Source organism: Macaca nemestrina, chromosome 12 (assembly GCF_043159975.1).
Source record: "Macaca nemestrina isolate mMacNem1 chromosome 12, mMacNem.hap1, whole genome shotgun sequence".
Lineage (NCBI taxonomy): Eukaryota > Metazoa > Chordata > Mammalia > Primates > Cercopithecidae > Macaca > Macaca nemestrina.
The window spans coordinates 56,637,710-56,663,055 of record NC_092136.1 but is presented as its reverse complement, the minus strand read 5'-3'; the positions used below and the strand labels follow the sequence as shown (position 1 = coordinate 56,663,055).

At 41.4% G+C, this 25,346-nt stretch overlaps 1 protein-coding gene across 7 annotated transcripts in view; it reads right to left on the bottom strand.

The window, feature by feature from the left end:
- The window catches only part of LOC105488754 (DENN domain containing 5A), a 130,494-nt gene that overhangs the window by 42,265 nt on the left and 62,883 nt on the right, over positions 1-25,346 (bottom strand). For 5 of the 7 annotated variants that reach the window (XR_011610839.1, XM_011753147.3, XM_011753149.3 and 2 more), the window contains exons 2-5: positions 24,855-24,926; positions 23,967-24,076; positions 20,949-21,606; positions 10,393-10,580 (exon numbers count right to left, since the gene is read on the bottom strand). Coding sequence is in view for 6 of the 7 variants with exons in the window: in XM_011753147.3 (XP_011751449.2) it covers positions 10,393-10,580; positions 20,949-21,606; positions 23,967-24,076; positions 24,855-24,926 (1,028 nt within the window). In the remaining variant the exon portion in view is untranslated. The remainder of the gene's footprint in view (positions 1-10,392; positions 10,581-20,948; positions 21,607-23,966; positions 24,077-24,854; positions 24,927-25,346) is intronic. The other 2 variants (XM_011753148.3, XM_071075120.1) reach the window with 1 other exon arrangement.

Sequence of the window (25,346 nt, the reverse complement as noted above, 5' to 3'; positions counted from 1 at the left end):
GAACCCAGACTGTTGCCTAGTTGTTGTTCTCCATGTTGCCCAGACTTGTCATGGCAACATGGGGAAACTCCGTCACTACAAAAAAATGCAAAAATTAGCCAGGGGTGGTGGCATGCACCTACAGTCCCAGCTACTTGAGAGGCTGAGGTGGGAGGGATCACCTGAGCCCAAGAAGCCGAGGCTGCAGTTAGCCGTGATCACACCACTGTACTCCAGCCTGGGCAACAGAGTGAGACTCTGTCTCAAAAAATAAAAAAATAAATGCCTGGTGAATTTGTGAATTCTACACTCAGTGAAAAGAACCCTAGGAATGAGTTCAAAAAGTCTAGGTTCCAGATCTGACTCTGTTATGATCCCCCTCTATCACCCTGGATATACCATTCTCTCTTTCTGAGGCTCAGTCTTAATTTGTAAGGTTTAGTGGCTGATCTTTGTTCTTTCTGTGCTTCCTTCTGGATTTAAAATTGCTTCTGAGAGAATGTAAAGAGATAGTGCTCATACACTGCTGAGGAGGTAGATAATCTGGATTAACAAACAATTTAGGGGCCAGGAGCAGTGGCTCCTGCCTGTAATCCCAGCACTTTGGGAGGCCAAGGCGGATCACCTGAGGTCAGAGGTTTGAGACTAGACTGGCCAACATGGTGAAACCCCATCTCTACTAAAAGTACAAAAAGCAGCCAGGTGTGGTAGGCACCTGTAATCCCAGCTACTCGGGAGGCTGAGGCAGAATAATTGCTTGAACCTGGGAGGTAGAAGTTGCAGTAAGCTGAGATTGTGCCACTGCACTCCAGCCTGGGCAACAGAATGAGACTCCCTCTCAAAAAACAAACTAACAAAAAAACCCCACAGTAACGTGGCAGTATCTAGCTATCCCTATTTTACAGACAAAACTGACACAGACAGGTTAAGTAACATGTCAAAAGTCACACAGTTATTAACTAGTAGAGCTGGGACTTGAACTCAGTTACCCTGACTTCAGTCATAATCTTGAGTTCTTAACCACCTACTCTTCTCCTCTTTAGAGGTCTTGTACATTTAATTTAAATACTTTGTAGTTTAACAATGGTATACTATTCCACCATAAAAATGAATAAAATCCTGTCATTCATGGCAATATGGAGGATCCTGAAGGATATTATGTTAAGTGAAATAAGCTAGGCACAGAAAGATAAATACCACATGTTCTCACTTGTATGTGGGAGCTAAATATGTTGATCTCACTGAAGTAGAGAATAGAAGAGTGGTTACCAGAGACTGGGAAGGGTGGCAAGGAGGAGGAATAGAAAGAGATTGATTATCCAATACAAAATTATAGCTAGACAGGAGGAATGCAGTCTTCTATAGCACTGCAGGGTGACTATACTCAACAAAAATTTGTTGTACTTTTTCAAGTAGCTAGAAGAGATGATTTTGAATGTTACCAATACAAATTTTAAAAAAAAGGTTTGAGATTATGGATATGCTAATCACCATTTGATCATTACATACACCCACATCTGATCATTACATACATGTACTGAAATATACCATACCCTGTAAATATGTATAATTATGTGTCAATAAAAATATGTGTGTGTACATATATATTTAAATACTTTGTAGTTCTTGTCCCTGTTGGAATGTTCTTGCAGGTATAAATTACAAAAGTCTTTCACTTTTTCATATTTATCTTATATTCATGAACCTGTTCTAGCCAAGACAACATTTCCTTCATTGCAGCACATTATTAAATGCTTAAGGGTGCTTCTGTTCCATTCATGTAACAGGGATAATACTATTACCTACATCACAGATTTGTTTTGAGAATTATATGACAATAAATGTCAAGGATTTAGCACAGTGCCAGGCACACAGTACATAATAAATGTTAATCGACATTGTTATAATCATCATGAAATATACAATCTGAATGGACATATATACAATATTAATGGATAGAAAAAATCCATAAGATGCTAATAATCCCAAATTTACTTGTTAATTTAATGCAAATATTTCCAAAATCTCAGCAAGATTTTTTTCTGAAGGGTGTTATCTAATAACTAATTCTGAATTTTGTCTGGAAGAATAAAAGAAAAAAATAGCCACGACCATTGAAGGGAGACTTGCCTTACTAGATTCTAAAATAGACGAAAACAATAATCCACTAGAAAAGATCTTTAATAGACTTGAATATAGCCTGAATATTTGTCCCCGCACAAATCTCATATTGAATTGTAATCTCCAGTGCTGGAGATGGAGCCGGGTGGGAGGTGTTTTGGTCATAGGGGTGGATCCCTCATGGCTTGGTGCTATCTTTGTGACAGTGAGTTCTCAAAAGGTCTGTTAATTTAAAAGTGTGTGGCACCTCCCAACCACTCTCTCTCATGCTCCTGCTCTGGCCATGTGACATCCCTGCTTCCCATTCACCTTCAGCTATGATTGTGAGCTTCCTGAGGCCTCCCCAGAAGCCAAGCAGATGCCAGCACCATGCTTTCTATAAAGTCTGCAGTACAATAAGCTAATTAAACCTCTTTTCTTTAAAAATTATCCAGTCTCGCTACTGTAGTCCCAGCTACTTGGGAGACTGAGGCAGGGGAATCGCTTGAACCTGGGAGGTGGAGGTTGCAGTGAGCCGAGATTGCGCCACTGCACTCCAGCCTGGCGACAGAGAGGGACTCCATCTCAAAAAAAAAAAAAATATATATATATATGTGTGTGTGTGTGTGTGTGTGTGTGTGTGTGTGTATCCATATATCCATATATATATCCATATATCCATATATATCTATCTCCAGTCTCAGGTATTTCTTTATAGCAATACAAGAATGGCCTAATGCAAGATCCATGCATTGTAGATGAATTTTTCAACAAATGTTTTGGGGACAAATGCTGTCCATTTAAAAAGGTTAACATAGGCCGGGCGCGATGGCTCACACCTGTAATCACAGCACTTTGGGAGGCCGAGGCAGGCGGATCACCTGAGGTCAGGAGATCTAGACCAGCCTAACCAACATGGAGAAACTTCACCTGTACTAAAAATACAAAATTAGCCAGGCATGGTGGCACATGCCTGTAATCCCAGCTACTTGGGAGGCTGAGGCAGAAGAATTGCTTGAACCCGGGAGGCAAAGGTTGCAGTGAGCCAAGATGGTACCATTACACTCCAGCCTGGGCAACAAGAATGAAACTCCATCTCTAAATAAATAAATAGGTTAACATAATACTATACTCAAAAATAAAATTTGAGGCTGAGCGCAGCGGCTCACGCCTGCAATCCCAGCATTCTGGGAGGCTGAGGTGGGCAGATCGCTTGAGGCCAGGAGGAGTTCGAGACCAGCCTGGCCAACATGCCAAAACCCCATCTCTACTAAAAACACAAAAATTAGCCAGGCATGACAGTGCACACCTGTAATCTCAGCTACACGGGAGGCTGAGGCACGAGAATTGTTTGAACCCAGGAGGCACGGGTTGCAGTGAGCTGAGATCATGCCACTGTACTCCAGCCTGGGTGACAGACTCTGTTTCAAATAAATAAATAAAAATTGAGAGATGTTGAAAATTTAATTTTAAAAGCCACTTTTATGTTTTAAAAATAGTCTTATGGGCCGAGCATGGTAGCTCACACCTATAATTTCAGCACTTTGGGAGCCTGAGTCCAGGAGCTCAAGACCAGCCTGACCATAGCTCTTGCTATGCAACATAGCAAGACCTCGTCTCTACTAAAAATTTTAAAAGTAGCTGGGTATGGTAGCACACGCCTGTAATTCCAGCTACTTGGATGGCTGAGAAGGACTGCTTGAGCCCAGGAGTTCAAGGTTGCAATGAGCTATAACTGCACCACTGCACTCCAGTCTGGGCAACAAAGTGAGACTCTGTCTAAAAAAAAAAAAAAAAAAAAAAAACCGGAAAAAATCTGTTAGAGGTACATACTGAATATATCTGGATGGCAAAATAATACTGTGTAAGATTTGCTTTAAAATAATCCATGAGGTGGAGTGGAGAGGAGGATTTACACAGAAGAGTAGCCATGAGTTGATGACTGGCAAAGGTTGTAGTGAGCTGAGATGGCACCACACTCCAGCCTAGGCAACAGAGCAAGACTCCATCTCAACAAAAAAGAAAGAAAGAAAGAATTGGGCTAAAGGAGGGAGTGGTAAAAAGGCAAATTACTAGACTCATACAATAGCCTCGTGCTGTTTCCTCCCACTATACTGAGGGGCTCTGGCACACAGAAGTACTTACAAAATACTAGCAACTCCTCATACATCCTCTTTCCTCAGCTGATGAGGGATTAGTTCTTACATAACAGCTTTGGGGAGAGTAGCCTGGAAGAGGTATTGAACCCCAAGTGATCAGTTTTCCTCTGTTAACCTCCTGCCTTGTTGAGAGGGATTATGGGTAGAGTTAGCTGCTCTGAGATAGTGATCACATGGATCCCCCAAATCCCAAGAAGTCTCCCAAATATCTCCCACTCAAGGTCACAATGATCTTTCCCAATGCTCAGTTCCTAATGTCAAAAAACAGCCAGCTATAAATGCCAAAAAACAGCCAGCCAGTCTATCCTCATGTTATTCATTGAAAAGAAGTTCAACACACAGATGACTGGGAAAAAGCTATTGAAGGAGTGTCCTGAGAAAACGGGGGGAAAGTAGGAAAGAAGGGTCCAAGACAGAAAAAAAATGGTACCCCTTTAATATCCTTTGCTTAATTCTGTAATACAGCTGTGGATGAAATGCCTCCTTCCTGAACTCAGACAACGAAGCTCCAAAGAGAAGCATAAGACAAAGGATGCTTCACAAAGGCAGCTCAGCACTTTCACTTGCTCAGAGCCAGCTGAGCTCATGTGCTGGTACAAAAAGGAACAAAAAGCTTTTTACAGGCTTCTGATGCCCAAAGACGGCAGTAACTGATGAATTCTGATTTGGGGGACTAGGAAATGTACACTCTCTGTCCCTCTGGAGAAAGACCTTTTTATAAACCAAGCTTGCCCCACCTTACTACCTTGATGATGCCCCCTTACACAGTCCCAGGTGAATTTCCCCAGCCCTGCCGGATATGGTTTGGCTGTGTCCCTACCCAAATCTCATCTTAAATTCTCACATGTTGTGGGAGGAACCTGGTGGGGGATAGTTGAATCATGGGGGCAGGTCTTTCCCATACTGTTCCTGTGATAGTGAGTAAGTCTCAAGAGTTCTGATGGTTTTATAAGGGGAAGTTTCCCTGCACAAGTTCTCTCTTTGCCTGCTGCCATCCATGTAAACGTGACTTGCTCGTCCTTGCCTTCCGCCATGATTGTGAGGCTTCCCCAGCCATGAGGAACTGTTAAGTCCATTAAACCTCTTTTTCTTTCCACTCTCAGGTATGTCTTTATCAGCAGCATGAGAAAAGACTAATATATTTAATTGGTACCAGTAGAGTGGGGTGCTGCTTAAAAGATACCCAAAAATGTGGAAGCAACTTTGAAACTGGGTATCAGGAAGAGGCTGGAACAGTTTGGAGGGACCAGGAGAAGACAGGAAAATGTGGGAAAGTTTGGAACTCCCTAGAGACTTGTAGAATGGCTTTGACCAAAATGCTGATAATGATAATGATATGGACAATGAAATCCAGGCTGAGGTGGTTTCAGATGGAGATAAGGAACTTGCTCGGAAATGGAGCAAAGGTGACTCTTGCTATGTTTTTTTTTTTTTTTTGAGACGGAGTCTCGCTCTGTCGCCCAGGCTGGAGTGCAGTGGCGCAATCTCGGCTCACTTCAAGCTCCGCCTCCCGGGTTCACGCCATTCTCCTGCCTCAGCCTCCCGAGTAGCTGGGACTACAGGCGCCCGCCCCTGCGCCCGGCTAATTTTTTCTATTTTTAGTAGAGATGGGGTTTCACCATGGTCTCGATCTCCTGACCTTGTGATCCGCCCACCTCGGCCTCCCAAAGTGCTGGGATTACAGGCGTGAGCCACCACGCCCGGCCAAACTCTTGCTATGTTTTACCAAAGAGACTGGAGGCATTTTGCCCCTACTCTAGAGATTTGTGTGACTTTGAACTTAAGAGAGATAATCTAGGGTATCTGGAAGAAGAAATTTCTAAGCAGCAAGGCATTCAAGAGGTCTCCTGGGTGCTGTTAAAGGCATTCAGTTTTAAAAGGGAAACAGAGCATAAAAGTCTTGGAAAATTTGCAGCCTGACAATGCAGTAGAAAAGAAAATCCCATTTTCTGAGGAGAAAAGTCAAGCTGCTACAGAAATTTACATAACTAACAAGGAGCCAAATGTTAATCTCCAAGACAATGGGGATATATGTCTCCAGGGCATGTCAGAGGTCTTCACAGCAGTCCCTCCCTTTACAGGCCTGGAGGCCTAGGAGGAAAAAGTGGTTTTGTGGGCCAGACACAGGGTCCCCAAGCTATGTGCAGCCCAGGGACTTGGTGCCCTGCATCCCAGCTGCTCCAGCTGTAGCTGAAAGGGGCTATCATAAAGCTCAGGCTGTGGTTTCAGAGGGTACAAGCCCCAAGCCTTGGCAGCTTCCACGTGGTGTTGAGCCTGCAAGTACACGGAAGTCAAGAATTGGGGTTTGGGAACCTCTGCCTAGATTTTTGTGGAGGTACAGAAATGCCTGGATGCCCAGAGAGAGGTTTGCTGCAGGGGCAGGGCCCTCATGGAGAACTTCTGCTAGAGTAGTGCGGAAGGGAAATGTGGGGTCAGAGCCCCCACACAGAGTCCCTACTGAGACACTGCCCAGCAGAGCTGTGAGAACAGAGCCACCATCCTTCAGACCCCAGAATGGTAGATTCACTGACAGTTTGCACTGTGTGCCTAGAAAAGTCACAGACACTCAACACCAGCCCATAAAAGCAGCCAGGAGGGAGGCTGTACCCTGCAAAGCCACAGGGGTGGAGCTGCCCAAGACTATGGGAACCCACCTCTTTTTCTGTTGTTGTTTGTTTTTTGAGACGGAGTTTCGCTATTGTTGCCCAGGCTAGAGTGCAATGACACAATCTCAGCTCACCACAATCTCCACCTCCCAGGTTCAAGCAATTCTCCTGCCTCGGCCTCTCGAGTAGCTGGGATAACAGGCTTGCGCCACCATGCCCAGCCAATTTTGTATTTTAAGTAGAGATGGGGTTTCTCCATGTTGGTCAGGCTGGTCTTGAACTCCCAACCTCAGGTGATCCACCAACCTCGGCCTCCCAAAGTGCTGGGATTACAGGCATGAGGCACCATGCCCAGCCAGGGAATCCACCTCTTGCATCAGTGTGACCTGGATGTGAGACACGGAGTCAAAAGAGGTCATTTTGGAACTTTAAGATTTGACTGCCCCGCTGGATTTCAGACTTGCATGAGGCCTACAGCCCTGTGTTTTTGGCCAATTTCTCCCATTTGGAATGGCTGTATTTCTCCAATGCCTGTACTCTCATTGTATCTAGCAAGTAACTAACTTGCTTTTGATTTTACAGGCTCATAAGGAAAGGACTTGCCTTGTCTCAGATGAGACTTTGGACTTTGGAGTTAATGCTGAAATAAGGCTTTGGGGAACTGTTGGGAAGGCATGACTGGTTATGAAATGTGAGGGCATAAGATTTGGGAGGGGCCAGGGCAGAATGATATGGTTTGGCTGTGTCCCCACCCAAATCTCATCTTAAATTCCCATGTGTTGTGGGAGGGACCCAGTGGGGCATAGTTGAATCATGGGGGCAAGTCTTTCCCATGCCGTTCTCATGATAGTGAAAAAGTCTCACAAGATCTGATGGTTTTATAAGGGGGAGTTTCCCTGCACATGCTCTCTCTTTGCCTGCGGCCATCCATGTAAGACATGACTTGTTCCTCCTTGTCTTCTGCCATGATTGTGAGGCTTTCCCAGCCACATGGAACTATAAGTCCATTAAACCTCTTTCTTTTGTAAATTGCCCAGTCTCCAGTATGTCTTTATCAGCCGTGTAAAAATGAACTAATACACTGCCCCAAAGCTTCCTTCTAAGACTGCAGTTAAAAGACACCACATACTTTAAAGATGTGCATCAAAATATTGAAAGGAGTTCTCTCTGGGTGGTAAAATTTGAGGTAATTTTAATTTTATTCTTTATGCTTTTGTGCACTGTTAGGATTTTTTACTATAAACATGTCATTTCTGAGATACCCCAAAGTTGTCTTTCAAAGCCAGCTCTTCTCCCCCAGCCTAAGGTTTTTCCACAGGAACTACACAGGCTCAGATACCCTAGAGTTTATCTGCTAAAAATCAAGGTAGAAAATACCTAGCTATATAACTGCTCCCACAAATGTATGACCTTCAGAAGAAAAGGGTGGATGAACTGGGACTCTGAAACCCAATAACCACTTATGAAGTACACACACGTAATTCTACTGTTCCACTGTCACCACTCCTTCCCAAGCAGACTACAGGGGAGGCCAGAAGCTCAGATGTAAAGTTTGCAGCAGGGATGGGGAATACAGCAACATGGAGGCTCCAATAGCCCAGAACAGAGAGAACTTTTGGGTTTCTTTTTTGTTTTTTGTTTTTTCTTTTGAGGTGGAGTCTCACACTGTCACCCAGGCTGGAGTGCAGCGGCATGATCTCGGCTCACTGCAACCTCTGGCTTCGGGGTTCAACAATTCTCCTGCCTCGGCCTCTCAAGTAGCTGGGACTACAGGCATGCACCACCATGCCCAGCTAATTTTTTTGTAGAGACAGGGTTTCACCATGTTGACCAGAGTGGTCTGGAACTCCTGACCTCAGGTGATCCACCTGCCTCAGCCTCCCAAAGTGATGGAATTACAGGCGTGAGCCACCACGCCCAGCCAACTTTTGGGTTTCTTAAACAACCCATGGTTTCTTCAACAGTCCCATTAAGAAACCTATTGATCCCTCAGAGGTCCCTTCACATACCCATATACATGAAGTACATAGGCAACAATGTTGAAAAATCCTAGAGGGATCAGAATTTGCCCCAAGTATAAAGAAAGCTGATGCCAAAGAGGAAAATAAAACTGAGAAATCTGGCTTCTTGCTTAGTGGTCTATTTACTAAATTATGCACATAGCTTGCTTCTTTGGCCTTCCACCTTCAACAATTTTTTGTTATTGTTCTTTTTGTGACTTTACAGAATTATAATTAGGTTGACTAAGTTGTATCAATATTAAATAGACATTTGTTTAAAGCAAACAACAAACAGCTCTTCTTTCTCCAGTCCACTCTTCATGGATATGTATGGTACAGTAAGCAAGTACACAAAAAACTTCAATATTATCTCAACTCAATGATTTTATCCATCATTTAGATCTTTTTTCCCTTAATTAATATTGTTCCACCCCAAAGAGCACAATGCTCTATAAAGTCAAAGAAGAAAAAAGGGCAGAAATGGAAGAAGACAAGGAAGACATTTTGATTCTAAAACTAAAGAAGAGAGAAAAGAGCAAAGAGATGCATTTGACTATAATTTAAACATCACAGACATGGTCTAATTATCAGGGCATTCATCAAAGATGTTGCCCAGTCATGCCCAATGACACAGTGCTGCCCAGATCCAGTTCCATGAGAATGCTCTCTTCTTGGGGCCCCTCACTCATATTCCTCAGTCATATACAAAAATCTCTACCCCCAAAAAAAAGGCTGGTAGAGGGAGGAAACAAAGAGCTGTGGTGACACCAGTGTATGTATACTCCAAAGTTTGCTTCCCAGGCCTTTCTAATGACTAAGAAATTCAAAGTAGGAAAGCACTTCCCTGCAGCTAGTTTCACAACAGCCACAAAATTACATACCAGTTCTGCTGGTAATTCTAAAAAAATTAAAAATAAAACAATCTTATTTCTAATCATGCTTTAAATCTATTTAGAATGGAATAGGAAATACATATTTTAAATCAACTCTTTTCTTAGCCAGGCACAGTGGCTCATGCCTATAATCCCAATACTTTGGGAGGCCAAGGCAGGAGGATTACTTGAGCCCAGGAGTTCGAGACCAGCCTGGGCAACATGGTGAGACCCTGCATCTACAAAACATAAAAAAAACAATTAGCTGGATGTCGTGGCACACTCCTTTAGTCTCAACTACTCAGGAGGCTGAGACAGGAGGCTCACTTCAGCCCAGGAGTTCCAGGCTACAGTAAGCTACGATCATGCTACTGCACCCAGCCTGGGTAACACAGCAAGACCTTGTCTCTTAAAAAGCAAAACAAAACAAAAACAATAGTATAAATACAGAAATTACAATGTACGTATGTCAGTTGATAAAGATAGTAAATGTCTCTGGGATGATATAAATTGAACTAAATGTTCATTGTTTTTACTTTTTTCCTGAAAAGTTATTCATACTCACCAAAATAAAAGAAAATAAACTTGGTAACATCATGCATGCTGGGTTCATCCCAAAGCCCTTCTCTCCCCAATCCTGTATTGAGGCCAGAGGCACCAACACTCAAGCTCTCACCTCTTGAGGCAGCTCCAGCTTTGACCGGTCATCCAGGCCATTGGAATGCAAGCCCATCAGGTATGGAACAGGGGCATCTAAGAAATGCAGGAGAGAAGCCGGGAGAATAGGGACATAGACATGCTGCCACTGGAAAGGAAACATGAGAGCTGTAATCGTCTCCGCCACAGTCATCAGTCTCTGGTAATCTGGATCAACAACAACAAAAAAAAGCACACACACAAATCAGTCAAAAACAAGGCACTTGCTTTCGAAACAGTAAGTTAAAACTTTCAATACAATCTCTTATTTAGAAAGGATCAGGATAAACTTCAGCAAGGGTATGCTCAATGTGATTCCCATGAGGGTGTCCGAGAGACAACCAAGAGACCCTTGAAATATACCTACACGGCCGAACGCAGTGGCTCAAGCCTGTAATCCAGCACTTTGGGAGGCCGAGACGGGCGGATCACGAGGTCAGGAGATCGAGACCATCCTGGCTAACACGGTGAAACCCTGTCTCTACTGAAAAATACAAAAAACTAGCCAGGCGAGGTGGTGGGCGCCTGTAGTCCCAGCTACTCGGGAGGCTGAGCAGGAGAATGGCGTAAACCTGGGCAGCGGAGCTTGCAGTGAGCTGAGATCCAGCCACTGCACTCCAGCCTGGGCGACAGAGAGAGACTCTGTCTCAACAACAACAAAAAAGAAATATACCTACACACACAGGTCCTTGCTCATAATAAAATCTAATATAGAAATACAACAAAAATAATTAATGACATCTTGCTCCAAATACTACCCCAGAATGTTAAGTAGATCCTCTTAAGAAAGGGGGTAGCAGAACTGAACAAAAAGAAAGAACAGTAGTTCTGGGTCTCCATTCAGCATGGAAGCAAAAATAGGCTCATTTCTCACTAATATACTTCTGTAGAACATCCTATAAGGAGCTTATGTGAGCTTTGCCTGCAAAATCAAGCACAAAGAACCATCAAGCATGCAGAAGCTGGTTTTCCATGCTAGCCAAGTCTGCCCTTCACCTGGCAACCTTTCCTGAATGAGAACAGCATAAAAATGTTATTTTAACGTTTCAATAAAAAGCCTTCCTAGAGGCCGGGCGCAGTGGCTCGCGCCTGTAATCCCAGCACTTTGGGAGGCCGAGGCAGGTGAATCACCTGAGGTCAGGAGTGCGAGACCAGACTGGCCAACCAACATGGTGAAACCCTGTCTCTACTAAAAATACAAAAATTAGCTGGGCGTGGTGGCATGCACTTGTAATCCCAGCTACTCAGGAGGCTGAGATGTGAGAATCGCTTGAACCTGGGGACCAGAGGTTGCAGTGAGCCGAGACTGCACAGCTGCACACACCAGCCTAAGTGACAGAGCTAGACTCCTAAAAAAAAAAAGAAAAAAAAAAAAAAGGCTTCCCTAGAACTTGAAAGACCCAGAGGATTGACTTTAGTGACTCAAAACTCTTGTTATAGATCAGAGATCATATCATAGCCTAAAGGGAAGGCTCGTGGTCAATATTTGGCTTCTCTTCAGAGTATAATTTCTAGGCCTTTTTTTTTTTGAGACGGAGTCTTGCTCTGTTGCCCAGGCTAGAGTGCAGTGGTACCATCTTGGCTCACTGCAACCTCCACCTCCCGGGTTCAAGTGATTCTCCTGCCTCAGCCTCCCAAGTAGCTGGGATTACAGATGCCCACCACCACACCTGGCTAATTTTGTATTTTTGGTAGAGACGGGGTTTCACCATCTTGGCCAGGCTAATCTTGAACTCCTGACCTCGTGATCCACCCACCTCGGCCTCCCAAAGTGCTGGGACTACAGGCGTGAGCTGCCGCACCCAGCCAGCCTTTTTTTTTTTTTTAATGACTAATAAATATATTGGTAAAGCCAATAAAATTGACTGACTAAAACTTTTTTTTTTTTTTGACGGAGTTTCGCTGTTGTTGCCCAGGCTGGAGAGCAATGGTGCGATTTCGGCTTACCGCAACCTCCGCCTCCCGGGTTTATGCTATTCTCCTGCCTCAGCCTCCTAAGTAGCTGGGATTACAGGCATGCACCACCACCCCAGCTAATTTTGTATTTTTTAGTAGAGACAGGGTTTCCCCATGTCAGGCTGGTCGCGAACTCCCGACCTCAGGTCGAGAGTTCTCCGCCCACCTCAGCCTCCCAAAGTGCTGGGATTACAGGCGTGAGCCACCGCTCCTGGCCTAAAACTTAAATTTTACAAATTACTATTCACAAATGATATGATGGTTTCAGGCATTTAAGGACAAAGCAGAAATATACATTTTTAAATCATATGAGTAAAATCCCTCTGGAATGGCTGGTTTCAAATGAGCTGTCATAGGAATTAAAATGATGTTATGCACTAAAAACCCACCCCACCATTTAAATCACAGGTTGGTTCATAAAGTAGTTGTAAGGAACAAAAAACTTTCTAGGAAATGAAGAAGTCTCAGTACAAAGGGAACAGAAGCTGAAAAGTATTAAGGTAGAAGTTTAGCAAAACATCCTACATTTGCTCACTAATAAAGCTTTGAAAGTTGCCTATCACCTTGCTCCTAGCTAATCAAAGAAGAGCATAACCTGTAGACAACTTTACTAGTATGATAAATACGTATATTTGGTCTTCTTCGCAGTTTCTGAAACACACAGCTGCTAAAACTCTTGGAATCTACTGGGCATTAAAAATATCTTTTAAGTGAGATTGTCTCAAAAAACAAAAAAAGGAATGTCTTTTAAACCAGGTGTAATGGCTCAAACCCATAATCCCAGCACTTTTTTTGTTTTTTGAGACAAAGTCTCGCTTTGTCACCCAGGCTGGAGTGCAGTGGCACAATCTCAGCTCACTGCAACCTCTGCCTCCCAGGTTCAAGCGATTCTTTTGCCTCAGCCTCCCCAGTAGCTGGGATTATAGGCGCACGCCACCACGCCTGGCTAATTTTTGTATTTTTAGTAGAGAAGAGGTTTCATCATGTTGTCAAGGGCGGTCTTGAACTCCTGACCTCAAATGATCTGCCCACCTCAGCCACTCAAAGTGCTGGGATTACAGGTGTGAGCCACCACACCCGGCCCATTTTTATGACTTGTATGTGCAGATAAAGACATCAGACTTGGAATCACTCTATAAATAAGCCCCCTCTAAACAAACTACAGGGCAGCTACTACGTATTTACAAACAATTATAAACTATCCTGGGAGGTTGCAAAACAATGATTAGTATGCCCCCATTTGTGTTCTTTTTAAAAAGTATATATATAGTATATACACAGCTATGTCTACAAGGAAACGGAAAACAGTGGTAACCTCCCTGAAGGAGAACCAGGGTGCAGAGGTAGAAGTTGCACACGTCACTGTACACTCCTCTAATGCTGTAAATTTCTATCCTTCATTTTACACTCTTGAAATGCCTTTTTTCAAGTTTTATTTTATTTATTTATTATTTTATTGGACACAGGGTCTTGCTCTGTCATCCAGGCTGGAGTGCAGTGGTGTGATCTCCGCTCACTGCAACCTCTGCCTCCCGAGTTGAAGTGATTCTCGTGCCTCAGCCTCTTCAGTAGCTGGCATTACAAGTGTGTGCCGCCATGCCCAGCTAATTTTTGTATTTTTAGTACAGATGGGGTTTTATCATGTTGGTCAGGCTGGTCTTGAGCTTCTGATCACAAGAGATCTGTCCTCCTCGGCCTCCCAAAGTGCTGGGATTACAGGCATGAGCCACCGCACCTGGCCTCAAGTTTTATTTTAATATACCATAGAGATTTCATAGTGTATATGTATAATTTAAAGAATATTAAAATCAATACATGTATATTTAACACCTAACATAAAAAACAGTACATTGGGCCAGGCGTGGTGGCTCATGCCTGTAATCCCAGCACCTTGGCAGGCCAAGGTAGGGTGGATTGCTTGAAGTCAGGAGTTCAAGATCAACCTGGCGAGTATAGTGAAACCCCTTAAAAATACAAAAATTAGCTGGGTGTAGTGGCATGTGCCTCTAATCCCAGCTACTCGGGAGGCTGAGGCAGGAGAACTGTTTGCACCCAGGAGGCAGAGGTTGCAGTGAGCCAAGATTGCACCACCACACTCCAACCTGGACAACAGAGTGAAACTCCATCTCAAAAAAAAAAAAAAAAAAAAAAAAAAAAAATATATATATATATACACACACATACACATATATATATAGTGCATTATTAAAAATACCGGAAAAAAGGGAATTTTTAAAAATTAAAAGATTACTTCTCAGGGGTAGGATACTAGATCAACGAAAAAGGGGCCAAGTGCAGTGGCTCACGCCTGTAATCCCAACACTTTGGGAGGACAAGGTGGCCAGTTCACTTGAGGTCAAGAGTTTGAGACCAGGTTGGCCAACATGGCAAATCCCATCTCTGCTAAAAATACAAAAATTAGTCAGGTGTGGTGGCACGCACCTGTAGTCCCAGCTACTCGGGAGGCTGAGGCACAAGAACTGCTTGAACCCGTTAGGGGGCTGAGATCACGCCACTGCACTCCAGCCTGGGCAACAGAGCAAGACCCCGTCTTAAAAAAAGGGGGGTTGGGGGGAACTTCCAACTTTCTCTGTATTATATGTGCACATATTATTTATTTGTTTTTTAAAACTATTGTTTTCATTAAGGATACACAAAAAATTTGATATCTAGCTACTATATGAAGAAAAGAGAGGAAAATATTTGATTCCCTTTGGGATTATTTTAATTATATGCCTTAAGCAATCATTATTTTTACAGTAAAAGACTACTTTAGATAGCAAAATATCATTGGAGATTTCTTATCAGCCTCCACTTAGCCAACTCACTTTATCAATTGATTTTCCCCACTCTGAGTAAAGCATACATTGCTCCCACTCATTTGTTCCCAAACCTGTGCTAGCTGAACTTATTACTGGATTATATAACGTAACCAAATATTGTGTAAATAAATGGTAAAATCTGAGGGTAAAAAGAAAGAATGCCTGTTTCTCTGGAAACAAAATTAAATGCTTTCAAAAGACTCAGTAATACAAAGTCACTAAAAAACACTGTAATTGAATTAGGCATACCATGAAACAATTAAGAATAAAAAACTAAGGAATACGACAAAAATCTAGAAGTAGTCTCTGCTCATGTTCTTTTGCAAGGTTCTTTAAGTTATCACTCTACTTTAAAAAAAAAAAAAAGTAACCAGGGCTGGGCGCAGTGGCTCACACCTGTAATCCCAGCACTTTGGGAGGCTGAGGCGGGCAGATCATGAGGTCCAGAAATCAAGACCATCCCGGTCAACATGGTGAAACCCCATCTCTACTAAAAATACAAATTAGGTGGGCGTGGTGGTGCACACCTGTAGTCCCAGCTACTCAAGAGGCTGAGGCAGGAAAATTGCTTGAACTCGGGAGGCGGAGGCTGCCGTGAGCCAAGATCACGCCACTGCACTCCAGCCTGGTAACAGAGCAAGACTCCACCTACAAAAAAAAAAAAAAAAAAGTAAAGCAAAGTAACTAGGAAATCTAGTCAATGCATTATGGGTGTGGTTTATGCAAGGAGTGCAGATACCTGATTTGTGAATTCATAATCATGAGAAATGCCTGGACCCTTCATCAAAGATTAGTGACTATACAGTTATATGTTTTAAGTTAAATTATTTAGGCCAGGCGTGGTGGCTCACGCCTATAATCCCAGAACTTTGGGAGGCTGAGGCTGGTGGATCACCTGAGATCAGGAGTTTCAGACCAGCCTGGCCAACATAGTGAAACCTTGTCTCTACTAAAAATAATAAAATTAGCCAGGCACAGTGGTGTGCACCTGTAGTCCTAGCTATTCGGGAGGCTGAGGCAGAAGAATCACTTGATCCCAGGAGGCGGAGGTTGCAATGAGCCGAGATTGTGCCACTGCATTCCAGCCTAGATGACTGAGCAAAACTCCATCCCAAAAATAACAAATAATAAATAGTTTAACTATAAAATTAATTGTATATATCATTTTTAGGATTCTGTGACTTAACTGACTTTTTTGGTTTCCAATCAACTACTCTACTAGGCCACTTCAGATAAAGAGTTTCTGTTCTGCATATAATTTTAAAATAAGGCCGGGTGCAGTGGCTCATGCCTGTAATCCCAGCACTTTGGGAGGCCAAGGAAGGTGGATTGCTTGAGCCCAGGAGTTCAAGATCAGCCTGGGCAACATGGCAAAACCTCATCTCTACAAAAAATACAAAAACTAGCCAGACACGGCAGTACATGCCTGTAGTCCCAGCTACCCAGGAGGCTGAGATGGGAGGATCATCTGAGTCTGGGGAGGTCAAGGGTGCAGTGAGTTATGATTGTCACCTACACCATGTAGGTGACAGAATGAGACCTGCTCCAGTGTAGGTGACAGAATGAGACCCTGTCTCAAAAAAAAAAGTAATAATAATTTTTAAACAACCAATTAAAAATTATGCTATTAAAAAACACTATTTCTATATGGACTAAAGAATAAATATTATCCAGAAGTAAATAAAATGACCTATACCAAAAAGAAAACACTGCTTAAAACTGCCAATTCAGCGTTCCAAAGGGTTATACTTTCAGAGTCTTACAATTCAGCCTGCATTCCTTTTCCTCAAGTAACACCTCTTTTCTATTCAGAGGGCAGGACATGCAGCAGGTAAAATCAACTGCAGTGGTGACAGCTTGTTTTTGGCCAGAGTGATTTTTATCCATACAAGGAAGATGCCTTTGGATCATTAATAAAAACTATTTCAAGACAACCAACCTAAATTGTTTAAAGCACTCTATTAACAACAAAAAGCATAACTTACATCCAATGAAAAGTAATCCACTCCACTTTGGCCTCAGCAATATCCAGGAATTTCTGGAAAAAGCTTTCTCTTGTCCATGCTGAACGTGACTTTAGGTCCTAAGTTCAATTCAATTCTACATACTAACCATCTCAATTACATTCAAACCTCTTAAAATTTTTATTATGGATACAAGAACCCATATTCTAGGAAATACAAAAGAAATTCAGATGAAATAATGTTATTTTTCCCTTGTGTTCATCATATTTGTTTCAATCCTCCTTTCCTTGCCTCTAAACACCCCACTGCCTTATAGGTACCTAAAAGTCTACTGTATCTTCTAACACTCTATACAGTTTGGTTTCCTCCTCTCTGTTCTGTTCGAAACCAGAGAAGTTCTTCCCTATTCAACTAAGTCTCCATTTCAAAGTATTTTTATGAAGCTCCAGTCAAGAAATAGCTAGGAAAGCAATATGATTTGTCCAAGTCTGTATTTCACCCAGAGACAGGAGGCTGTAACTTCGTATCTTAAACTAGAAGCTGCAAAGTGAAGCCTCAGGAACTACATTCAGCCAGCAGATGCTTTTTGTTTGGCCTGCAGTGTTTAAAAAGAATATTATTGCCAATATTTAAAAATCAGAGATTTCATGTAAAAAATCTGGGTCCTCATGAAATATTGGAATATTTAGTAACATCAGGCCAGTATACCCACAAGGAATTAACTGGAGCTAATTAGTGGCTGTCCACTTTATATGAGGTATGTGCTCTTGAGTTCAACATAGTTTCCATTACTTCACCCTCAAACTGTATCCAGAACCGAACCATTTCACACCACTTCACTGTTACCTCCTTAGTTCTAACTGACATCACCTCTCACCTGGATTATTACAAATTACCTCTTAACAGAACTCTTTGCTCATTCTCCCTTTGGGGATATACTCTTAATATAATGGCCAGAGTGATCCTGTTAAAAGCCTGAGTTATTCATTCATTTAACAACATTTATTGAGCACCCTTATAAACCAGCCACGGTTTTAGTGCTTGGAATCCATCAGTGAGCAAAAAGCAAAAGCCCTGCCATTGTGGAGGTCCGTTCTTTTGTCCGTGGACCAAATCTGGGAAATTTGAGCATCAAAGTAAATAATTATAGTGAATTATAACTTGAGTAAAATAAAAATCTATGAATCCATACAATAATAAACAAAGGAGAAAGAAACATTCTTCATTATGGTATAATGCCAATTAATAAATACAGATAAAGTTTAAAAACCACTATTTTCCAGCCTGGGCAATAAAGCAAGACCCTAGTTCTACAAAAAAAAAAAGTTTTTTTAATTAGCCAGACATGGTGGTGGGCGCCTGTAGTCCCAGCTACTCAGGCAGCTGAGATGGGAAGATCATTTGAGCCCAGGATATCAAGACTGCAGTGAGCCATTATTGTGCCACTACACTCTAGCCTGGGTGATAGAGGAAGACTATTTCTTACAAAAAAAAAAAAATTTAAGGCTGGGCACAGTGGCACCTGTAATCCCAGCACTTTGGGAAATCAAGGCAGGAGGTTGAATACAAGAGTTTGAGACCAGCCTGGGCAATATAGTGAGACCCCATGTCTACAAAAAATAAAAAATTAGCCAGGCATGGTGGTGCGTGCCTGTAATTCCAGCTACTCAGGAAGCTGAGGTGGGAGGATCACTTGAGCACAGGAGGATGAGGCTGCAGAGAGCCATGATGGCACCACTGAACTCCAGCCTGGGCAGCAGAGTGAGATCCTGCCTCAAAAGGAAAAAAAAAAAGAAAAAGAAAATCACCTTTTTGCTACTATCCTTGAAAAAACTGATTCAGAATAGAAACATCAATAGATGCTAAACTATTAGGCATCCATAAACTGCAAATATAATACAAAAAAATAAAAACTAAAAAAGAAATGGTTACGCAAAACTTTAAAGAACAGAATAATTAGTTTCAAAGTATCTCCCCACAACTTACGTGTTAATTACCAAGGGAAAAATTAAAACTTTCCAGTTAAGAAACCACAGACACCATCTTAACCAAGTGAGCAGATTACTATCACCAAAAATGAGACAAAATGACATCATATGCCTGCCTCCTGTAATCATGAAAACTGACAGTATATGTCTCCTAATATAATGCACTGAGAGAAGCACAACATCACTTCTATGGTATTTTAGGCAAAAATTTATAATCTGAATCTAATCATGAAAACATCAGACAAAATCATTAAGGGACAGTCTATAAAATAACCTGCTTGTACTCTTCAAAAATGTCTATGTCATGAAAGACAAAGGCTGAGAAACTCACAACTAAAAGCAATGCAAGATATCGCACGAGATCCTAAATAAGGAATTTTTTTACATTATCATAATAGACATTATCAGGTACTAGAGAAACTTTAATACAGTACTGTCTCAATGTCAGGTTTTCCAAATTTGATCAATGATAGTTATTTCAGAGAATGTTATTCTTAGGAAATAAACATATGAGAATTTAGGAGTCACAATAACTCTCAATGGTTGTTATGTTCACACACAGAGAGAGACCGTAATAAAGCAAATGTGGCAAAATGTTAACAATTGGTGAATTTGGCATAGGGTATACAAGAGTCCTTTGACCACTCCTTGCAACTCTTCCATAAGCTAAAAATTATTTTAAAATAAAAAGTAAAAAAAATTGAAAACTCTGATGGCTATCTAAGAGCCATCTAAGAGTAAAAGCCAAAGTCCTTACAATGGCCTACAAGATTCTATACAATCTGGCCTCCAGTTAAGTCTCTAACACCATCTCCTACTATACTCCTGCTCATTCACTCCATTCCATCCACCCAGCTTCCTTGTTCTTGAACACACGAAGCACATTCTTGTCTTAGACCATTTATAAGACCTGGGCCCTTTGCCTGGAATACTTTTCCTACAGATATTAACAGGTCACTCAGGGATGCCTACCTAACCACTCTTATTATAAATTGGAACTTCTCTTCCCCAAATATTATCCCTTTCTCTGTTTTATTTTTCTTTATAGCCCTTATTAAGAACCTTACAAACTACATAGTTTATGTATTTGTTTAATCACCTCTCTTCCCCCACTAAAATTTAAGTTCCACTATAGCAACAATTTTTCTGTCTTGTCCACCACAACAATTTTTCTATCTTGTCCACCACTACCCTTGAAACAATGCCTGGCACATAGTACACTCTCAGTAAACATGTACTGAATGAATGAATTTCATGTTACTAGCCTGGTTCATTAAGTAAGCATCTGTTTCTTTCTCATCTACTTTACTATTTTGTCCAAATATGCTGCTTACACTCAACCTCCCATTTATAAAAACAATTCAGTTAAGTAAACAACAAAAAGAAGCAACACATCCACATTTTCTCAATATATAAAGGATTATCCTTTGTGAATCCTCAATTTTACTAGGCTAAGGAAGAGGCAGAAATAACTCTGCAGAATGACAGAACAGAATTGATGGAAAGTCAGCTTTCTGTGACCACCACCTCCTACCCACCCCTCTTTTCACTTCAATCAGAAGGGACATAGGAAGCAGTGTTCCCTTCCAAGACTGGAATGCCCAGCAAAAGGCCATGAAGACAGTTAATCAGAAATACTGGCCCTCTCATGTCCATCAATTTGCCATCCACCACCTACCTGCAAAAGATCTGGGTTTTGCTTAAACTGTAATAGTTCTTAACCTTTACAGTCAGTCCCACTGTATCTGAACATGGAAAGAAAGGAAGCCTGAGGCAGGCAGAAGGCTCTAGTAAGCACTGACTTACGCTGTGAGTAGAGCAGGATTTGAAACTCCAGAAGGGCACAAGTAAAAAGCTGAAACACATTCTCCACCCCGAGCAGTTCAAAAACCTCTTTGACAGGAAAGTCAAACAGGGGAAGCTCATTGGTACTTGGTCTCTGGCAGATTATTGGCCCATAGACCCCAGAAAACTTCAAGGACCGGCCAGGAGGTGGGAGTGGCACCTCGTAGAGTACGTTGTATATGTAGCTCTCAAGGGGCAGTGGAGGGGGCTGAGGTGAAGTGACCGCCTGGTGGAGTTGCTCCAGCACGCTCCGACATGCCTTCATGAAAGACATGGGCGTGATGAGGCAGATGCACTTAGAGACGTAGAGAGTGTCCCGGCTAATGTCATAGGAGTTGAAGCGCTGCAGTTTGGTCACAGGAGTGTCTTCACCATCCTCCATGCTGCTCTGGTCTCTGCCATCAGCAGGGGGAGCATGTAGGACATCATACTCAGCATTGTGCATGTGGTAGAGGGTCTGCATCGCACTGCAGATCTGCTTGCTAGTCACCTCTTCATAAAATGTGAGGGCAAACCCAAATGTCCGAGAGCCATCCTCCCTTGTGATAATAAAGGCATGGAATTGGGGCTCCCTGGGATCAGCCTGGGTCTTGAATGCCAGCCCTTTGGGCATACATAGCTGCAAAAGACAACAAGGCAACAAGCAGTAAGAACACTTACTGGCGATCCTCTTTCAGAACACCATCACTATTTATTTATTTATAGAGCACCTACTAAGCTGAGAGTGTATCTGGCTTAAAGCTCTCTCTTTCTAATGCAAGACACGCAAGTAAATAAAATCATAATGCAGTCATCAGGGATATACAGAAGTATATGCAAAGTACTATGGGAACACAGAACAGACAACTCAGCCTAGGAATATCAGAAAAAAGCTACAAAAACGGACCAGGTGCAGTGGCTCACACCTGTAATCCCAACAGTTTGGGAGGCCAAGGCAGGTGAATCGCTTGAGGCCAGAAGTTCAAGACCAGCCTGGGCAACATGGCGAAACCCTGTCTCTACTAAAAATACAAAAATTAACCAGGTGTGCTAGTGCACGCCTATAATCCCAGCTACTAGGGAGGCTGAGGCATAAGAATCACTTGACCCAGGAGGCAGAGGTTGCAGTGAGCCAAGATCATGCACTGCAGCCCAGCCTGAGTGACAGAGCAAGATTCTGTCGCCAAAGAAAGGTAATGTTAGAGTTCATCAGGTACACAAGGGACAGAAGGATATTTCGGGGACAAGAAGAAAATGCACAAAGACATGGAGATAAAAGAAAACTTGGAGAATTTAGGAAATGGTAGGTGGTTAAGCATGACAGCAAGGCAGAGAGTAAGATATGTATATTAGGAGACAATGCTAGAAATATATCTAAAAACCAGATAGATGCAACTTTATACCTAAAAATAAAACAAACTTGTAAATAGTATTGGACTATCACCTCACAAAATTTTGTCATTAGTAAAACTTATTTTCACATCAAAAAGTATGCTCATTTCATATAAACCAAGGAGATGACAGAATCAGGATAAAGATGTACTGTTTTCACTCTAATTCAGATGGGTTATATAAAGAAACTTGGATAGTTAATCGAACTGACCTGAATCAATCAGTTCCCATTTTCCAGTTTTACATGAACCTGGCTATACAAATAAAATATAATAGCCTGGGTTAACAAATACAAGGGCCTATATTATATTATATCTATTAGCCTTAAACTTGACTTCCCAAAGGCTAGGTATTTCTAGAATATAGCATGTTAAAATGAAATAAATACTAGACTAGGAGTCAAAAAACTTAAGTCTCTCAAAGACAGTTTCTTCATCTGTGAAATAAATAATACAGTTTCCTCTCCCTACTTCACAGGGTTTTTGTGTGCATCAAACAAGACCATCCTCTAAAAACTACAGAATGCCGTTAAGTATGTAATAGAAGGCCAAGTGCAGTGGCTCACGCCTATAGTCGCAGCACTTTGGGAGGTCAAGGTGGGCGGACTGTTTGAGCCCAGGAATTTGAGAACAGTCTGGACAATATAGCAAAACCCTGTTTCTATTAAAAAACATATACAAAAAGTAGCCAGGCATAGTGTCATGCACTAGTAGTCCCAGCTACTCGGGTGGTTGAGGTGAGAGGATCACTTGAGCTCAGGAGGATGAGGCTGCAGTAAGGAGAGACCACACCACTGCTCTCCAGCAGCCTGGGCGACAGAGTGAGACCCTGCCTCAAAAACAAATGCAACAGAGGCAGTACAAAGATAAGGTTAACAGCAGAAGTCTGGAACCAGACTACAGTGCTCAAACTCCAACTCAACTACTTACTGGCCATGCGAGCTTGAATACATTACCTAACCTCTTTGGATCTTAATTTCTTCATCTGTAAAATATGTACGTGTGTATGTGTTTATTTAATACTACCCATGTAAGGAGTACCATGAGGATTAAATAAATTAATTCATGTAAAATGCTTATTAGAGTGCCTAGCACAAGGTGAATATTCAATAAAGGTTAGCTTACTCATAGTGGTATATTCTTCCATATGAGATTTTAAATGCTTTCCTATCTAAAATTATGATGAAACAAAAAAATGAAAATAAAATTATGATGAAACAAAAATATCTACTTCTGTCATATTACTCAGATATATTCAGTGCAGAATGAGAGAAAACAATTTTAAACTAGTGAAGTTTAAAATTAACTCATCATATAATCTCAATGCAATAAATAATCAATAAATCAGGACCACAAAATAAGTTCACTGACACAATACTATGTATTTCTCTGATACAACAGAAACACATTATAACTTTTTGCATAGTTAATATATTCTGAATATTTGATACTTTGACCAAAATACCGAATAATAAACAACAAGTGTTATAATCCTTTCTTCAAAAGTTATTGGTATTTGGTGGTACCACTGCTACCACAGCCTGAATTCACAATCCTATTAAAAATTACTCTGTAAATTATCTCATACTTGTGGCTAACAAATACTAACCATTCCTACTGCATCTTGGTCAAAGGGATTCCATTCTACGTTCTCAGGATATCGTGCAAGGACCTTAGATTTGAATGTTCGTCTCAATGGCGTCTGCTCAAAATTTTCTCCTGTAAGAAAAAGAATGAAGCAAATCATCTCTACAAAATCCCTTTAAGTCACGGGGTTACAAACGTCTGAGCTTGGTAGTCCAGCAAGGTACAGAAATGAAGGCAAGGGGGTTAGTATGCCAACCATCTAAGAATAAGAATAGGAAAGGCATTAAAGTTATTAGGTCAGTAAAGAAGCTGAAAAAGTATAGCATGGTTAATGTTAGACATCACTAGCTGTCAGTTCTTCTTCAAAATGAAACTATTACTACAAACCCAATGGTTAATTTTCTTGGAAGAGAGTGAGAAAGCACAAGGAATGACAAGGATTGTATCTATCTTTTTTTTTCCCTGAAAGTCAGGTTTAATTTGCTTAAAGTCAACTAAAAACATCACAGAAGCATATTTTACTTAAAATTCAGAATAAACTACGCATTTCAATGATCTCTGGGAAAAATACAAAGAAACGAAAAGATATAAGAACATTAACAAAGCAGATTTCAGGGTAAATATAATGAGATATTCTGTCAATTCAGAATTACTTGAAATTTCCAGAACTGTCCTTTGTTTTCCCATTCCCCCTCCTAAAAACACTAGAGTATATTGAAATAAGAACATTAAAGTGAAGAGAGAAAGAACCAAAGAACCCACCACCTAGAGGGATACAAATCTGAATAATCTACTGGTCAAAAAAGGCACAAGAAAGTTAGAAGGTCAAAGGTTACAAAATGCCACTGGAGAGACATATGTAAGAACCATTAGAAAGCTTTGGGTGTTCTCAATTTTGTTTTGTTTTTACCTTCAGTCGTACTTGAAATGAAAGGGCTGGCACCATCCCTGGCTTTAGAAGCCTGTATGTACTGGCATAATGCTATATGATAAATGAAATAACAGAGTATTACAATAAAGCAGTGTTATTCAAACTTTTTTGACCATTATTCCAGTACAAATTACATTTTACATTATGAAGCAATAAACATATACATGTATATGTGTATACACAAATTTACCTAAAGCAAAAATTTCACAAAACAATACTTACCTTTATATATAATGTCCTCTCATATTTCCTACTCTATATCATTAAAACTAAAAATGCTGACTGCAGGCCTACTAATGATCACAATTCAGTTTGAAAAACATTATAATACGGTATAGTAGAATGAAGAGCTCAATTGATACCAAATTACTGTAAAGTCACTAGTGCTCTATCTAAAAGTATACTGTCCCAAATATTGCTTTTCCTAAGGAATTAGGGAGTATGGGACAAATTAAACACATATAAACAGTT